At 33.8% G+C, this 19,999-nt stretch overlaps 1 protein-coding gene across 1 annotated transcript; it reads right to left on the bottom strand.

Annotated features, from left to right (window-relative positions):
* On the bottom strand, positions 1-2,582 carry LOC119069272 (myosin regulatory light chain 2). The gene is made up of 3 exons (XM_037173330.1): positions 2,428-2,582; positions 834-1,064; positions 1-765 (listed from the first exon to the last, which is right to left on the bottom strand). Exons 1-3 carry the CDS (start codon positions 2,428-2,430, stop codon positions 337-339), a joined length of 663 nt encoding a protein of 220 aa, XP_037029225.1. The 5' UTR covers positions 2,431-2,582; the 3' UTR covers positions 1-336.
* Positions 2,583-19,999: the final 17,417 nt, after the last annotated feature.

Here is a 19,999-nt window from a genome sequence, read left to right as displayed (position 1 = left end):
TTTTAAGAATTTTTTTTTGAGTTTTTATTTATTTCTTTATTTTCTTAGATGATTTTAGTTAATGACAACAGGTTTGATGTTCAACTGCCGTTCCTTTTAAAGCTTTTATTTTGTTCTTTTCTTTACAAATTTGTTTTAATGAATGTAACATACACATAAATAAGACAAAGTCAATGAAAAAAGAGATGAAAGTTCTTCCATGATAAACGACGGTGGTGCGATTGGTTCATCAGATTTTTTTGTAATTATCCAAGGATAAAGAAAATCTCCAAAAGAAACGTGATCTGCTTGTATATAATGGAATCAATGAACTGAGGTGAATGAATCGAAATCAGCTTATGCTGCTGCTTCTTCTCCTTCTTCTCCTTCTTCCTTTCCTGTAAGCATTTCGATGAGGGCAGCTGTGTCGATCATGTTCTTATCGTCAATCACCATTTGATCGTAGGCATCATCAACCTCGTTGGCGGTGAACTTTTGGCCGAAGGTCATGAGTAAATGACGCAATTTGTCACCATCGATGAGACCGTCGGTGTCGAATTTCTTGAAGGCATCAATAACAACATCATCATCATCAGTTGCTCCTGATCCAGCCATACGCTTGGCGAACAGAGTCAACAATTGTGTGAAGTTAATTGGTCCAGACGCTTCTCCGAGCATTTCTTCCAATTCTTTGTCGTTTGTCAATTTACCAACGGCATCGAATGTAGCACGGAGATCGTTCTTTCCAATAATGCCATCTTTGTCTTGATCCATGAGTTGGAAGGCCTGTTGGATGGAGAATAAAAAATGTGTTAGGCTTCGATTCGATGGAAACAGTGGAAGATGAAAATTACCTCTTTGAACTCAGCGACTTGTTTCTGTGAGAACATAGAGAAGACATTGGAACCGGCGCGCTTAGCGCGTCTGGATGAAGAACCGCCAGATTTGGATGATTGGCGAGTCGAACCAGATGGGGTGGTTGGTGTGGCAGCTGCTGGAGTTGCCGCTGGAGTTTCTTCTGGGGTAGCTTCAACAGTGGCTTCTCCTTCCTTCTTCTTCTTCTTGACCTTTTTCTCTTTCTCAGACTGGAATATTGAAAAAGATTTTTTTTTTATTACTTATGTGTTAACCGAGGTAGGAACTAGAATTAATTTGGTGTTAACCGAATGATTATTTAGAATTGAACTGTACTTTCCACTGAATTTGAGATTTACGATAAAAAGTAATTTGGGAAAATAATTCGAATTCTCGAATGTTCAAATAATTTTTTAATGAGTGGCAAAGCTTATCTTTCTCCATTAATCAACTTGCATCAATTCATCACTGACAAGTTGCATCAATAAATAATATCACCGGAAGCATTTTCCTTTAATCGAAATTATCTGTCATGTAAAACCGGTTTTGCAATATCTCGCCCATATTGCGTTCCGATTCAGTAAATTCAAAAATTTAAACAAATCAATTTTATGCAACACACACATTTCAACTACGTCGGTGAAAAAAAAAATAATTGAAAAATCAGCATAATTACACTTCAAATGCTACAAATAGAAATTTTCATCACTTAATTTTCCGGGATCCGAAACGAAATCCAATGAAAATGGTTCGATGTGTGGTTATAATATCGGTGCTAAATTTAGATTCACATTTCGAAAAGAAAAACAAACACCAGAAGCTCTCTATTTAAAACATTTGAAATGAAAATAGATTTGTATTCGGGGCTTTTCGTACGATTCGTTTGTACACCAGAAAAAGTTCTTGTTTTCGAATGTAGCTATTATTTTACCACAAATTTAAATTTAGAATTTTTTATTTTCAGCTATTGGTGTACGTAATTTTGTGTTCCGTAAGGCGATCGGCTCGCTGATATATTATGTTTCACACCTTCTATGGTCACAAGCGAAATTCGATTTAAATTTTTCAATAAAATCCATGAACATATTTCGACTAATTCAAAAACAATTTCTCCAGTATTTTCATCATCACATCAAAATGTTCGTTCCTTGTACCTTTGTATCAAAGTACTGAGTTCAAAACTTGTCAGTGTTGTTGATGGAAAATAAAACACCGAATCTCTTATCTCTTATCGCATTTCACATCCTTTGACAACAACTATCTGTTAATCCAATTGTCAGGAAGCACAATTCGCAATATCCTTTTCAAATCACTTTCCAATGATCTGGTTTCGTAATCACCGATCACTTCCGTTTGTTCATTTTAAAGAAATCCAAATGAAATTATTTCGAAAATTCAGTTCAATTCAATTCTCGTATTCAATTCAAAAATGAAGTTCAATTACAAGAATTTCAAGAAAAAAAAATTGATAAAAACAATCAAACACCGAACAGTTTTATTCCTTGATCACATTATATTCCCATTGTTTCAATTGTCTTTTTCAGTTTTCATTTTATTTTATTTTTTATTCACATCACTTCAATTTTAACTTACCATTTTGTTGGTTGATTATTAGTGACTCTTATTCGCAAGAGGCCAGAAGCAACTGATTTTATATTTTCTGTTCGCTGACTTAAGTTTACTCCGTTCAACAATTGACTTTAATCATATAATATACACTTATACTCACACTCCTTATTTAGTAGCCAAAGCATACTTATTCAATGGACCAAATCTAAATTTAGCTGAAGAAATATATAAGAGATCGCACCTATGGTTTCCCTCGTCGTGAGTTATCGTAAACAAAGAAGGTTAGATAAACATATGGATGTGTGGTATTTGGAAGTTAACAAAAAAAATTTACACGAAAATATTTTCAATGATTTAAATATAGAAAAATTACGAAAAGGAAAAGTGTCTGTATGAGTCAGATACATAAACCGGTGACCAACAATACATAAAGACTTTCTTTTCAGGAAACTGAAGTAGCATATATATGTTTCTTCATTTCTTTTTCTGCTGCAAACTCTTTAATTGCGTGTTAAATCATTGCTTGTGTAATGCCAAAAAAAAAACGTCACATGATCACCTTGCAAGAATCCACTTATAGATTGTCTCGAGGGACTGGTCCTAGGATTACGACTAGGATATACTGGGTAGTTTAGAAGTGATTCACATAACTCACTGCTCCTATGCCTCCGTTGGGCCTGTAGCGCTGATACGTGTCCTTGATAACACATGAAGTTGTTTTTCATTTTAGCCTTCTATGTCGATCTATGAAAGTCTTGCAAGGATTCGCAAATTTCAAACTTAGGAGTTTCATTTGGAGGAAAGTTTAACCAGAAGTTAATAAGAATTTTAATTAATTCAACATGCTTCTGCAAGTTCAGAAAAATAATAATTAAAAACCCAGCAAACTCAGCCCATTTTTCGCAGAAACGGCTGAAAATACAACAGCATTTGCTTAGTTTGAAAAAGATTTACATCAGAAGTTTCATGTACTTATGCGGAATAAAGAGCATTCCATACAAGTACGCTACTACTAGTTGGAACTTGCTCAGAATCTTGAAAATATATGGAAAATGTCGTTTTTTTCACAAGTCGACTATGGGGAAGGATCTAGCCGAGTACTAAGCAAAGCGGTTTTGAACTCCTTTTAGGTCCTAGAACTCGAATCAGAAGTCATTTTTTGGGTAACCTTCAGAAAAACTTTATTTTTGTTAAGAGGCACCGTGTCTGAATGACATTACCAACGAACAATTACATGTAACACAAAGTTACATTATCGCTACTAAATCCAAGACGCAACCTACTAACCGATTCAATCAGATGTCATTATTGCGGAGAGCAACCTGATGAAACGAATTATACGGGTTTCGAACCCACAACTGGCAATTCAATAATTCAATGTGAAGTATCGACTCACATACTGCGCTATTGAGTGGTTCTAACTACCATATCAAAGAATGAACTTCTATATGTCTAGTCATCAAATAAATTTAAAAAATGTAGTAGAATTATTGACAGGAAATAGGCCTGGAATCAGAAGTAAAGCCTAAATCGAACCGAATCTTCAGTACTTTCACAAATTCCAAAACACGATAGATCAAAGAGAACATAATGTCGTCTTTTCACAAACTCCACTCAAACCATATTGAAAGCTACTTCGAAAACCAAACAGAGTCGGCTTCAGAACACTTGTCCTTGATTTTTTTTATCGCTACATAGCTTTCAATTTTGCTTTTACATCGGCGTTCGGCTCTCCTTACAAGTTTTCGTATTCAATAATGACCGATTTTCGAGACAAGACAACAATATGCTATTTGTCTTTTACAGATGGGAATGGCACCTTTTTTCGATAGCGATGATAAAATTAAGTGATGAACTCTGTCTTACGTGGTCTTACAAATGAAGTAAAAGATGTTTAATCAATCGCTTGACAATATTTAAATCAAAAGAAGTAACAGATTCAATAAATATACTGGTACTATATGCCTGTCTGCAAATGAGTTAAAAACGATACCATCAGCAATCTCTATATTATTTAACATTTTCAGCTATATTTTTGATTCCCAGCTATCACTTTTGAAAGATCATCAAAGTATTACCAACAATGAGACAATTCGTAGTTACATAGATTTATTTACATTGTTTCTTATATACCATCTGAGTAATAGGACGTCTCAAATATAAACTCAATTCAACGCAAAAAGACAAAGATAAAAAACCAACAAAATTTGCGCTTTATTTTAAATTTGCAGCGCAATTAATACAATGCATCTAGATAGACAGATTTGTCGAAAATAACATCTTGGTCAAGGTGATGTTCACTCTTTAAAATAAGAGTAAGTCCTTGATGGGGACATTTTAGTTATATCTATCGTTAATAGTAATTTTGATTTTAATTTCAATTGGCCGTTACTTCAACCAACGAATGTACAAAACGAGCGGTTAATCTAACAACTTTCTGGCTGGTATGGCTCAGAATACGATGAGGTCTAGAGTGTATCATTTGTAAGTTGCTCATCCATCATTTGATCCGCCACTACCGCATCAAAATCCTCAGAATAGAACGAATGTTCACTGATTGGGCTGCATCGACTATATGAAAGAAGCAGAACCCACTGAACCATCCAGCGAATCCACCGAACCATCCAGCGGATCCACCGAACCATCCAACGAATACACCGAACCATCTAGCGAGTCCACTGACCCATCTGTCGAACGCGTTCGAATGCCTCTTACTGTACTGTTGGTTTTGGATAAATGTAGGTAATAGTTAAGGTTTAGGCCTCAAATGAATAAAATCAAAATGTTTTAGGGATCGACATTTGGGTGTTTGTTAGAGTTTCAAAAAGTTGAGGAGCTCGTCAAACATCTACTCAACGTTGAATTGGTATAGCTTCATTTGTGAATTCTAAATCATTACCTTCCAAGTCTTAAACTTAAAAAATATTAATTTCAAAAATAGAAGGAGAACAATTTCTTAAAACTTGAATAGGTGTGGGCAAAATTGTAGAATTTTATAGAACGCAATCATATCGGGCGGACGGGACGGCTCAGAGGTTACGTACTAGCCTTCCACCTTATTGATCCGGGTTCGATTCCCGTGTAAGCCAATTTCACACGGAATTTTTCTGACGATTATATCACATTCGTAACGTACCAAAGTTCATTCAAGCTTAGAACTCGTATGACGGAACCCAAATACATTGAATTTATGACTATTTTTATTTATTTTTTTTATTTTTAATCGTTTTACGACCAAACAAACAGGCCGGGGCCCAATAATATGTTAGTCGGGAAAATACAAGAAAATCAGAAGTACAATGCCAAGTTTCTTTGCCAGAAAAACAATAATAAAAAAATTAGTAACTGAAAGTGTCTCTAGCGAGCTCCTTAAACACCGAAAGTCTAGCATCCATAATATTCAAATCGGAGAAGAACAAGTCATGATGCTCTTGAATTCGGAAAATCGGTGAGTTCCTCTGGATGTTGGTCTTAATGTTGGGTAGGTAGAACACATTCCTTTGTCGGGTGGATCTAGTACGATGATCAAACGAAAGCTGGTGACGAAGTTTAGAATCGATTCGGCTATGAATCAATTTGAATAGGATCATTTCATCGTTTTCCAGTCGCCTGGATTCCAGCGAATGAAGTCTAAGATGTTGTAGTCTCTTGTCGTACGATTGTCGTTCCATGTTAAACTTGTAGAAAAACATCCTCGAGAATTTCTTTTGCACTCGCTCCAACTGATCGATTGAGTTGTGATAGAACGGACTCCAAACGGACGAACAATATTCAAGTCTGCTACGAACAAGAGAATTATAGAGTGTCACAAAGCTCGACCGATCGGAAAAATATTTGCCACAGCGGAAGATAAATCCAATAAGCTGGTATGACTTCCTCGTAATGAAATCAACGTGATCGCTGAATGACAGCTTCTCGTCGATAATGACTCCAAGATCGGTTTTTGATCGCACTCGGTCAATAACCTGGCCACATAGCATGTATGGAAATGAGATCTTGTTGGGACTGTGCGTAAATGACATGACAGCGCACTTCTTGTGGTTCAGACTCATATCGTTCGATCTGCACCACCGCTCAACCAGCTCTAGGTCATTTTGTAGGAGTAGGCAGTCATCCTCATTGATGATTGGGCGAAAGACTTTCAGATCGTCAGCAAAGCCGAGTCCAGAATCTGCAGATAGAGACGTGAGTAAGACTAACCTACATTTAGTACCTAACTTTCCTCAGAAAGTAATGAGGCAAAATAAAATCCAAATATCGCCAACATGATTATTGAATCTGTTACTTCTTTTGATGAATTGTTTTCAGACAGTTGATTTAACATCTTTTACTTCATATGTTTTAACGTAGATCTTAGCGTTTTCACTTAAGCTATTTGGCTAGTTAATCATGCTACCGTCAGAACCGGAATTTTGAGCTTTTCAACTGATAGCATCTTTATAGGACTCACAATGTTTTTTTTAGCAAAACGTGGGTATCTTTATTTCCAGAGGTTCCAGAGATTCTGAATGGTTCCAAAGGTTCTAAATGGTCGTAACAAAGTAAATTAAACGATTTTCAATTAAGGCAATCTTGGCGACCCGTAAAAGTATTGACATCTGAAATCAAATCAAATTCGCTTTAAACCGGACAACTTCAATATCGTGATGTATGTCCCTAAAAGCGATTTACTTATAATTCCCGGTATTTCGTTAAGTAGCTGAAGAAATTCGATGCACAAAATGTAGAAATTTAACATAAAACACAGATATTTGTGTACTTCTACGTCAAATGGTATAAAAATAAAAGATTTAGATAATTCGATTTAATGGAATGACAAAGGAATGTATCTTATATTTTGGTAAGAGACGACGTAACACATGAGACGAACTATGTTACATATGTGATACGCTTGGTGTGTACATAAAAGATTCGAGTAATGCGCGCGCATCGCGATTTAAACGTGTCCGCATCTTGACACTATTTTCTGAAGAATCCAATATTCGGCTCGAGTACGCGAATTGAGCTGGTGCAAAAATATTTTTTGTGTGTTTTGTTCGACAGTTTTGCTTCTATTAATAGTCGCCACCCGATTGTAATAAACAAAACTAAATTCGAGGAACAGTTATCTGGAACTTTGCGGCAATTTGTGTAACGCAGAATTTTTGTCAAAATTAAACGAGATTCTTCTTGAGAGATATTTTACATTCTCAAGGGGAAACCCTTCGGTGTGTTTTTGTGATGAGTCTCTACAAGAGTAAGGTACATCTCCCCGAGAATCTAAGCCACATATTTTGGTCAAAGTATGTGGTTAAAACAAATGGTTGGTTCAAAGTCTTGATCTGTTTAAAATGTTGAAACGTGAGAAGGTTGTCGGGGTAGAAAATCGTGAAATTTAACTGCAAGTCTGTGTGGTTTCACCGTTCCCTTTGAAAATTACTGTAACGAAACACTCTGATAATTGTAAAAATCGTTGCAAATTCAGTGTTTGAGTTACTATTTGAATTTCGTTCAGTTACTAAAAGTATAGAAATGGTCAGTGATTATTTTCCTTTGCAGACGAAATGATTTGTTGATGTTAACTGTTTGAAAAAGTGCCAAGAAAATTGAAAAATTTGTGTGTGTCAGTTTAATTGACTGAGCTATTAATCTCACTGGGGAATCGTTTGAAACATGGAAATCATTTTCTTTTCCACTGAACGGAAATTGTAACGTAAATTCATAGTCTTACTGTTTCATTGCAACATTAATATTCACGAAATCACGTAGAATTCACGAATGTAAAAATGTGCACAATAATTCAAGGATTTTAAATGAACAATATTGGTACTAAGAAATTGGTAGTCTATATGTATAAACAAGACATTTGCATTATGCTTGAACCCATAAACATCTGGTTATGGCTATATCGAATTTAGTAAAATTTATTCATTTTATTGGCTGTTGTCATTTTAACATCTGTTATCAACAACGATGACAAAAATAAATGGCGAGGCCCAGATTTCATACATGTTCAAACAAATGAAGTAAAAGATTATATCTTCCAATGTATCGAATACATCGAATTTATGAAGTAATAGATTCGATAACTATTGTAATCATAATGCTTGCCGTTGTCTGTGCAATTAACGGTGATATATATCCTTATTTGTCAATAAGATCAAAAATATGTACAGCCCCAAGTGAAAATAGTTATTGCACAGAATTGCATTTCGAGGGTGTTGTCACCCGAGAAAATTAAACTTTAAATTTTCTTCCCGAGGAAAACGCAAAGTTATTCACAACAAAGGATTTCGAAGTATCAGCTGAGGGGAGACAATGACTATTTTCTCTCCTGCGTTCGTATACTGTCTTTCCAGTACGTATATATTTATCAGGTGTATATGAAAGTATTTGTTTTGCTTCCAAAGACTGGCTTTTCAGTATGAATCAGACTTTTGGTATATACTTGAACCAGGTAATGACGGTACTGCATTGGAAGTTTTGCTTCCTTATACTTACTATCCTGAGGATGTGAAAGTACGTTTTTATAATAAACTAATCAGTCTGCATTCATCTCTCACTGAAACAATACCACCGCATTGATTTTCTTTTTCTTGAAGTATTAAACGTGTAGAAAGTGTCGATTCCAACTTTTAAGGAAAATGTCTCACGAAAATTGGAAAATTGTCAATTGTTTTAATAACATTTAAAAGTGACAATTCTCACAAATGGACGAATTCATAGAAAATAAACTACGCAAAAAATGTGATTGGCCTTCATGTCAAATATTAGTACTTTGTTTCAGCAACAACAATCAGCTGATTTCTTCGCATGGAAAACTAACATACTTTCATTTCGAAAATGGTGAAAAATAGGTGTATGTGTGTGTATACTGCCCACCTCACATTGGCTCGTATACTTCCTTGCGTATACTTTTTCGTCGAAATGTTTTCGCTCGGGGTTCGACCGTAAGACAAAATCAAATGCCAGTTTCCTCTATAAATCAATGAACCAAAATTGGTTTCCAAAAAATCGAGTAGTAACGAACAAAGTTAAACTTCATTCAATTAAAGTTTTTACTTGGTTAGCATTTACAGTTTTAATTGTTTCTTCTATCGAACTAGATATTTTACCATATTCATAAAAAAAATCTATTACTTCAACAGCCCGGAGTTGATAGTTATTTTTGGTTTTCGCAATTTAGAAAAGTCAATCAAATTGTCATTATTATCGTTGAACCTGTTACTTTCCTTATTTAAGGCATACAAGAATAGCAGATACAAAATCATTTACTTCATTCGTTTTAACAATACTCTATTATAAGATGGCATATACGGATGTTATCGTTTATTTTTGCCATTATAGGCAATACCAGATGATTAACCGCTTCGTAAAGGTTAATCTTTTCTCGTAACATCAAAAATAGATCAATTAAAGCCCCGATTATATTCAGTGCAGCATCGTTAAAAAAATCAGCCAAATCGAAAGGTTTTGTCTTTTTTTATAATTGAAAGGTTTGCTACACATAAGACGTGTAACGATTGTAACGCATTACAGAGTTACGTTACGTTTGTATTGGCCCAAGAATATTTTTTCAATTTCCTTTGAGAGTTTTACAATTACCGAGGTTTAAGTACGATTGGAAGAAACGTAAAATTTCTGGTTTAAAAAGACTTTTGAATAAACGTGTCTCGCTTAGCTATAACTTGCATTCTTTGTACACCACAAAAAGGAAGAGTATATCATTCTTAATAACAACAAATCGCCATGAATTAGATTCGTTTATATTTTGATGGCAAGCTTTTATGTGGTATATTGTTCGATCCAGTATGGGCTACACGGGAAAATAAAAGCGAAAATGGGAAAACGAAATAAGGCAAAAAATGATACGTTGAGTCGCCTTTTAAATATATAATTTGAATTTTAGAGATTGCTGTCAAATAATAATAGATTCGGAACAAACCACATCAGATTGTCGCTTCTGGTCTTTGTGTCTATGATTATGTTGAGCCAAATTCTATTCAAGTGTTCCAAATATTTCAAAAGGAGAAATGAGTTGTGATATGAATAGAATCGAATAATATAAAAATAGTATGCGACACACGAGTGTTAACAGTGACGAACTAATGCGTATAGAACAGAAACATTTTATGAAATGAAATGTTACCCAGAGCACTTTCGCATCAGACAAAATTTCTTTAGCATTACGCATTGGTCGCAAATTAATAAACTGTACGGCATCTAAACAAATTGTAAATGATGCACACAAGATATTTAGAGAGGTGAATTATTAAAAGCTAATTTCCCAAATTTTATAAAATTGCTCACACATTTCCGTGCAATGTTTTCAACATTTTTTTCCCTTCAGCCGATGAATGAAACACAACATGACTATTTAATTCAAACAAGAAAAATACGAAAACATTTTCAAAAATGTTCGTTTTGTTAAATGTGTTTGAAAAATAGAGACTTGCACAATTTCAAATGGTTATAACATGGCACGTTGCCAATATGTCTATTCGATTGTGTTTTCTTGTTTCATTTTGCGATTTTCTTTAACATATTTTGTCAAAGAGAAGGTCACATTATCCCATCTGTGTACGAATCATATCTGCCATTTAAATGTGACTACATGAAATTGTGGAATATGATTGTAATATGTCGTCGGCTAATTTGAAAGCGTACGTCCAGAAATAATATTGGGTCACCCACTTATAAAGAAAAATTTGTTGGCTACTGTTGGATGTACAGAACATTGTTGTTGAGAATAGCAAACTTTGTAGTTCGTTCTTTGATCTCTCATGTGATTTTAAAATTTAATGAATAGTTGAAAAGCTTGGAACCAAGAAACTGTTTAATCTTACAATCAATCTAGAAGAGTCAAACACTTAAGATAGGTATTTTTGTATTAATGCGCCCGAATGGGAAGTATCGCACAAGTTAGAAACAAGTCGTTGGCTACGTTCCTACTGCAAGAAAGATCTTTTTTCTCAAGAAACCTGTATTTCCTTTCGTCTGCATCAACCAATTAGTAATGCTTAGATTGATGTGGCACCCAGTAGGTGTTACTCCTTACATCAAACAACATGAAATAAATTCAAATTAATTCACTACCTAAGTCCACAGAACCATTCACTGCACAAAATGTGAGACACACAGAAAAAGGTAAGATACAAGAGAATTAAATTCGAATGGTTCGGAGCTGTGATAAATTATTTTTAGAGAAAGCATGAATGCGATACTAACGAGCTTTTTCGTTATTCGTTTGTCGTTTCGGAAACATAGATGGCAGGTTAGTGATAAATTGATCAACGTGTTGATGGATTATTGAAGATAGAAACGGCAGCACATTTCATTGAAGAAATGTTAAAAATGAATTGTTAATTGAATTGTGTCATGAAACGTGAAAGGTACCGTTCGTGTGCAATTTTATTTTTATGTAGACTATGAATTCCTGGTTTGAGGATAGTGATTAATCGAACAGACAATAACCTTTTAGAAACAACAAGCTTATCGTCATATAACGATCATATCTGTTACTTCTTTGGGTTAGAGAATCGACTAGTATTTGAAACAGAATCTTTTACTTCAATTGTTTTAACATCCCTTTCACTGTCGATAAAAGATGTTTAGCCGTTTCTGAATTCTATCAATTGTTATTGAAGCTACAATAAGTGCCTGTTTACAGGAGCTGAAAGAATTATTGAAATATTTAAGGGTGAACAATAACATATTCTAGAAATAACGAATTTTTTATCCCATTCTCTGGTAAGTAAAATAATTCAACTCTTCCTCCTACCATAACATGCGTAATTTTGGCCCCTTAGATATAGTGTCGGGACGTGGGATTGAAACAAATACGAAACACAGCAATCAATCAAATGTTTCCTTTTTGATTCGGCAAATGATCTGGGTACGTATCTGTCTTGGACGATTGATTTTAGGTAGTGAATGCAACCGGTAAAAAACCGGTAATGACGATTACCGTTTACCGGTCATGGAAATTTGTCATTACCGGTTTTACCGTAGGACATTCTTAACATTATTGCTCTATGAATAATCGAAACCTCACGAATTTAACTACTTAAAACCACATTTTAGGAAAATAATAATGCCGATGTCGGTGAAGTCTACGAAATCTACGAAATGGATATGAATTACAGTCAAATTCGTCAATAAAATTTATCCCAAAAAAGCTACTTAGAACATAGAGTTATAACTGAATGTTTTAGCTACGAATTGTGATTTGTGACTTGCGTGAGGTTTTTATTGTGGCATGAGATGCTAGAGACTCAAAAATTAAGTAACTTACTTTAATAGGATGCATCATTCTTTCTATCCTCAAATTGAAGTCAAAGAAAAGTGCTACAAAAACTGAAAATTCTGCAATTTCGTTTTATTCGTCGAACTGATGAATATTTTCAAGTAGAAAATGAGGAAAATAATATTTTGGGTTCGTGTGCGAAACGCGTTTGTCGAGAGCCTCGGCCAAGAATTTTTTTTTGGCTTTTCCATTATAAAATTGAACTTAATTGATAGATTTGTATGCAATATATATTAACGGTAATTTACCGGTAAATTTACTCGAAAATATCGGTAATACCGTTTACCGGTTTTTAAAAAACTGACGGTAATTACATTAACTAATTTTAGGCAATTTCGCTGGTTGTCAATCAATCAATCGTCTTAATAGCTTTATGTATACAAAGAGACGAAATCACGATAAAAATCCAAAATTCTCTCACTCAATTTCATCGTTTTCATCAATAAATTGAACTAGTTTTCTTGATTTTTTTTTATTAAAAGTTGAAAAGCCGTGATCGAAAAGATCATAATTCTTTCGTAAATTAGCTTTTTCGGAGACCGTGTAACGATCCCACTACGATTCACGATTAAGATTTTTGTTTCAACCATTGTTCCTCAGCAACAATCAATATTTTATAAATCAATAATTGTTCGATTCTTCTAAAAACACATCGAGCACATGTAAACCTAGTCCACTCATTTAACTCAATGTTCAATAGAAAAATTCGCATTTATACAGAAACCGACAAACATCTCATCGTGTAAGCAAAAGGACATTTATCATGTCCCTTAATATCTCTGCTTTAAAAAAACAATTCATTAAACATAAATAAAGAGAGAAATGTCTGAATAAACTGCATCGACTATGAATAGAATTGAACAGAAATCGAACAAAGAAATTATAAATTTTGATTGTTCATTTCCAATCTTATGCCAATTCTTAAAATGAAGAATAATAAAAAAAGACAACCAAACAAGATGCTGTTGAATAGATATAATGGTTTTTATTTATTATTGGCAATTGGCACCCACAGTTGTACAATTCCAGTTGACTCGGACAATTAGAATGAGAATCACTTGAGAAAGAATATGGAGAAGGAGGAGGAAAAAAAAGTGCCAAGGCACATCACATTGTATCGTTCAATCGTTTCGAGCATTTTTATGTACTTCGAGGGTTTTCTCTTCTCTTAAATGTTTTCTGTTCCATCACCTTTGGCAATAAATTAAAACATTAATTCATTTATTTTTGTAAAGTTGGTAAATTTGACCACTATAAGTATAATAGAAAATAATGTCTCTATTTTGTGGATAACAAAAGGCAATGGGCAAAGATGTGTTATAAAAGGGACAAAAATGTTTTTTAATAGATCTTCTATTATAGCACATTGTATGGAAAATTTAATAGAATAATCATGAAATGCCTATTTTTTTATTGTAAGTTATGTCATTGTTATGTTTTGTTGCAGGCAATTTGACTTCGATTTTTTTTTATTTCTTCTTTTATTATTTTTTTTCTTTTATAACATCTGTATCGAATTCTGGCGAAAACACTATTAATCAATGTTAGTTTATTGCAAAAACGACAAGGGAATTTTTAAAATCCATATAAAATATGGATAATATAAATATCAATGCAGAAAATATAAATCTTGGCTTTTATTATATGAAAACAAAATGCAGTGTGTCTTGCAGTTCACGAGAGTGGTGGAGGAGAATAAGACGAAGAAAAGGAAGAAAAAAAAAGAAAAGAAAAATTAGCTGCTGCCGTCTTAGCTCAATTGAAATTAATTCATAAATTCATATTCAATACATCGATGAAACACGAAGAATTTTGCAAATCGGGAAATAAATCGGAACAGATTCCACAAGTCACATAATTTCAGTGTTTTGCTTTTTTTTCGAATTAAAGTTACAGATGAACATCATGTTCATTTTGTATACGTTTCAAAGGGTGGTCAGAAAGTGTATAATCTCAAAAGAGATCTCTTTTGAATGTACACTCTATGTGTTTTTCCATGAGCAGGCTGGTTGATTAAATCTTGTAGCTTTATAGGTCAGAATCGGATCTTATCACAATGCACAAGTTCACTGACAAAAAAAATTCGAAAAACTCACCTGTAGCAGGTAACTTTGTCTCCAGGTAATCTACATTATCTACCACAGCTGTATTTTTTGTATGGGGCGCTACAACTGTGGCAGCTATTGTAGATTAACAGGAGACAAAGTTACCTGCAACAGTTGAGTTTTTCGAAACTTTTTTGTCAGTAGTTAAAATTACTGAGTTGAGGCACATTTCGGTGTTTTTGAACCAATTCCAACCTCAGCCTCAGTTTCATCGACTCGACAGAAATAGTTCTGTTGTCATTAATTTCCAAAAATTCTAATTTCTTTGCAATAAGCAATATATGTAAATGATTTCTCTATTTTCCAAGAGCTATGCTAATCACACTTGTCACTGTCATGCAACCATTAAAAGAATTAACCTTTCACAGACATGCTTGCTATCTGATCTATTACTTCAAATCTCCATTTCTATGGACGTGCGTTTTACTATGATAAGACCAGAGTCAGACCTTGTCGATTATTTCTGATTTCGTTATCGATAGCAGATCCGTAAAGATTAACTGGAGATCCTCTGGACAAAATTGTTTTGTATGTGATCGACCCTTAACATAATAAATGTTTCACTGTTCCTTATACAGGGGTTCTTATCGCTTATGCAAAGTTTAAATGCGATACACACATCTTTTCCAAAAACGAAGGCAATAACAGGGTGAACAAATTGATGTAAGACCCGCGCAAAACGTTTTTTTTTTCATTTCAAGCTCAATCGTCTACTAAATATTTCGCTGGACAATATCATTTCAAAAAAAAGTGTGTTTGTCTGCTTGAAAACTGTTGATTAGCTTGTCCAAAAAATGACGAAAAAAATTAATTTTTTTCATAAATGTTAATGGATGGTTGTCATAGATGTTGATTTTTGCATCACATGTAGGTACAGTTATGACAAGCAATAACAGGTAATAAGAAGTACAGCTGTAACAGATGTATACAACTGAATACCACATTAAAGCGTCATTATATTCGCGATCGCTTGATAAAGTAATTTTTAATTTGCAATTTAACCAGGCCGTATGCATCAGTTACACAAGTGAAGGAGGTGAAGAAATGAAGAAAAAGTTAATGAGTTTTTAAATGAACGAAAAAAAGTATGTCCTGCAGCATTAGCGTTTCGTTAGGGAGTAGTAATGAATTTTGAAACAATTTATATTCGAAGATTGGACAAACTGAAGATTGATGAGTAGAATGTTTCTGCAAAATTTTGAGGTATAAATCAATTAAGAGTTGCATCGAATGCATCAACTGTTGGATCTACAATGTACATACAGTTCCGTGTGATTTTTCTTGACCGATCTGTAACAGGTAAGTCTCTTATTTCATCTCATGTCTTCAGAATGAATATTGAATCAGACGATTGAAGCGTAAAGTTGAGGTGCAGATGGAAAGTCCTCCACATAAAACACATAAAAAACTCAGAGGAACAATATAGAAAAATTCGTCGGACGTACAAGGAAACATTAGTCTAAACGATCAGTTACGAATCCGCCAAAGTCTCTAAATAATGTGACAATCCAATGGCTCAATTCCTGTCATAGTAGTGTCGGAGCTACAATAAATTTAACGATCGATAAATTTAAGCGATCTGCTCTGTTAAATGCTGACGGGGAATGTGGTATAGTCATTTTCGCGTTAACAATAATGGTAATTTCGGTAAATGAAATCGACAGCGACGTTATATTAGCAGGAGCTGTATTTCGGTACACATTCATACCTTAATGTTAACGAGCTATATTTTTACTCTACTAGAGATACTGCAATGTTTGACATCTTTAACGTTATTTTCGATAGTATAGAAAAGAGATTAGATAGGGAATGCTGTTACAGGGCTAAGAATACCCAATTCTTATTTTACTATGAGACAATTTTGCAATTTTTCAGCAGAAATCTTATTATTCAATCTATTACTTCTATCGTTTAACTTGTTACATACCATGACCTATGACCAGTATTATTGTCGGGTCTATTACTTCTATCGATGAAAATATTTTGAATCGGTATATTTCAAATCTTATACTTCAATTTTTTTAACTTGCATTTTACTACATAAAGGACCATGTTACCCAGAGCTTATTTTTGTCGTCGTTATTGATAACAGCTGAATAGCCGTATGTGACAGGTTAAAGGTTCGATTCGTGTGAACCTGTGACTTCATATGTTTTAGCAAATAATTTAGTATATAAGACAACACAACATAGATAGATCATCGCTTTTTTGGTGATCGTTGTCGATTTGAACAGCAATTTGAATCTGTATATGACATCGCTAAACTAACTGTTCAGATGGTAGACATTGCTGACTGGGTAAATTTGTTTATTCAACTGTTCAAGTGCGTTGCACAGTAGCGCAAGTGATCACATAATAACAAAAATTAGGATGGATGACCAAGTTATAAATAAATTCACCCAATTAACATTTAAATAATATTTTGCCGCAAAGCTAAATTGTGCGCGATCAAGATATACCATTTTGCATAATATAAATTTATTAAAAAAAAAACATTTGCCCAACCAAAATGGCAGTACAAATTGAATTTTACTAAATGTAATAAATTGTTGCCGAAATAAAAAATCATGTAGCCAATTAAATTCATACAAAAGTGTATTATATTGCTAATAAATAAATGATAATAAATCATTTTATGCACTCCATTGCACAAAATGACCATAAAATTCTGATGATAACAAATAACACACAGCAGCACAGCAGCAGCAAGCAAAATCATCATCATCGCTTTGATTCAAAACTCTCTTTTGAAAATCCATTCAATTTTCAAACATAACCAAATATCTACCGTATGTGTCTGTGTATCAAAATATTAAATTGCCTTGTTGTACAGACTCATGGCAATACCACGTATGTACGTACGTACATCTATAAAGATGTTTTAAACAACTAGGCACCACCTCTTGGGTGGGTCAGGTCCCTTGACCGACTAAATCTTTCAATAACCACAGTCTCAGTTTGCTTACGATTTTTAAATAAGTTGGTGTTTCTAAGATCACAAAATTATAGTCAGATGAAAAAGCGATGCAAGAATGGTCTATTTGCTACATCATTAATTGTGCATCTCTTTTATTTTACTCTATTGGACGTTTAGAAAACCTCAGTCATATCATGCAATCATGCTTTGTTTTACTCAAATTTAATTTAATTTTCTGAGATATGCGTTGAAGGTTCAGCGAGCGATGTTTTACTCCAAATAAATAAAAGTCTTGTAAAAAGCGCTGAAAAGATGAAATATATCTTGCCTACATCTTGATTCTTGAATTAATTAAACTCGTGTGAATCACACTCGTTTTGTCAGTATTTTATTAGAAAACGTTTTTTTTTCTACAAGAAATAAAGCGTTTATAAAATATAAAATATTTCGTTCATATTTTCGGACGTATCGAATGTAGCCATTACACTCGCAGCATTGTTTCTTTGAATGGCTAAACTTATCCGTTGTTTTAGATACGCCTTTGATTTTCTTTCTCCCGTTGCTTGTGATATTTTTTTGCCGAGTTTGTCGATGAAATCTATCGCTTCTAAACACCAAACCCCCAAAGTTTCCACAGCAAATGGAAGGATCAAGAAGTTCATTCTCTTTCATAAGCAAGTGCAAAATTCTTTTAAGAATACAATTTCACACAAAAAATGTCTTAGGTCCCAGATTACTAGTCCAGTAAAAATTCAATCTTCGAACTTAACCACATGAATTGACATACTGATCGGAACCACCAGAAAACATTTAATGTCATGTAAATCCATGCTTAAACTTACCTTCAAAACTCACTTTTCTGAACTGAGACCGAATGAAATGATAAAAGACAATAAAAGACTCGAGTGATCGTGTTATCAAGTAAACAAACAAAAACTCTTTTGGGAAGTACTTCTAGATTATTAGGCCAGAAATTCAGGATTTTATTACTCTACCGATTAGAAATTTTTCTGGAAAGCCGATGCGTAAAACTCAAGTGATAATTTCGTGGTAGCAAGGAAAAAATGTTGTGTTTACAGTTACTCCCATTTCATTACTCCAGTATTGCCCATCTACGAACTTCACCTCATGATTTTAATTCTCCTTAAAACCAAAATTTTGAAAATCGATTAAGAATTATTCGAGTTATCGCGATAACAAGTGTACCGACGTTTTCTATATATGTTTTTGCCAATATTGAACATTTTGAAAATATCATAGTGAACTTAGCGTTACGGACATTTAAGGTTATTTTCTGACATAAGACCCCCTACTTTCAGTCAAGGGAACAACAACGAAAAAGGAGACCAACGTTCAACCATTTATAGAGAGTGTATTGTTGAAAATGGATTCGTTGCTCTATTATTTATCCGAAACAGAATATAAAAGCTGACTTTATGAAAATCAAATATAAGCTAAGTGTTGTGCATATAACAATAGATTTGAGGGTTGTATTTTCCTACAGCTACTTCTCCCAGCTGGTTACAATTTTTAGTCATTTACGATCAATCATTTCATTAAGTGAGCCATTATAAGTGAATGGTGTTGCTAATTTTGAAAGACCCAATAACAATTGAGTTGAATGTAGTATATGGTATGGAGGGGTCATAAACAGCATTTAATTTAAATTATATTTATTAGGTCTGTATTTATGAGCTTATGTGTATACTCCGACTCCGTACAGACACATGTAGTATACATGAATATAATACGTTTGTGATCTATCATTTTATTAGTTGTGTCAGTCAAACGAGGAGATTTCATTTTTGTAGAGAAAGATTTTTTTTTTGCTGTAATAACTCAATACGTATGTCTATAGAGAATCGGTATTATATACAACGTGATTTTTGTTGTAATGCAACAATGCGACTTCAACAGCAAAATATGTAAATTTTGCTCTTTTAGAATATCGCCGATATATTTGAAATTATTGACATCGTTTCGGTGCAATTACGGGAAAAGTCAATGATTCATGAATAAAAGAACGGCTTTTCGATTTCGAGATGAAAAATTGCATTTTGTTACTGAGAAATTTTAATTGAAAATATTATGGGCGTAAGACTATCGGTGTAAGGTATCGGAGGTAAGTCAGGATTAGTGAAATTACTGTGGCTTTCACCAATGACATGCGTCGAAAACATATATGTCCAGAGGGCGCATTTTTAACCTTTGACCTTTACACAGTTTCAACAGATTGATTCAGGTCTTCTTACTCCAGCCGGTAAAACACACATTTTGCTATATAAGACG

Source organism: Bradysia coprophila, assembly GCF_014529535.1.
Source record: "Bradysia coprophila strain Holo2 chromosome X unlocalized genomic scaffold, BU_Bcop_v1 contig_26, whole genome shotgun sequence".
In the NCBI taxonomy this organism is placed as follows: Eukaryota; Metazoa; Arthropoda; class Insecta; order Diptera; family Sciaridae; genus Bradysia; species Bradysia coprophila.
The sequence above is the reverse complement of the archived record's forward strand: the minus strand, read 5'-3'. Positions and strand labels throughout refer to the sequence as shown.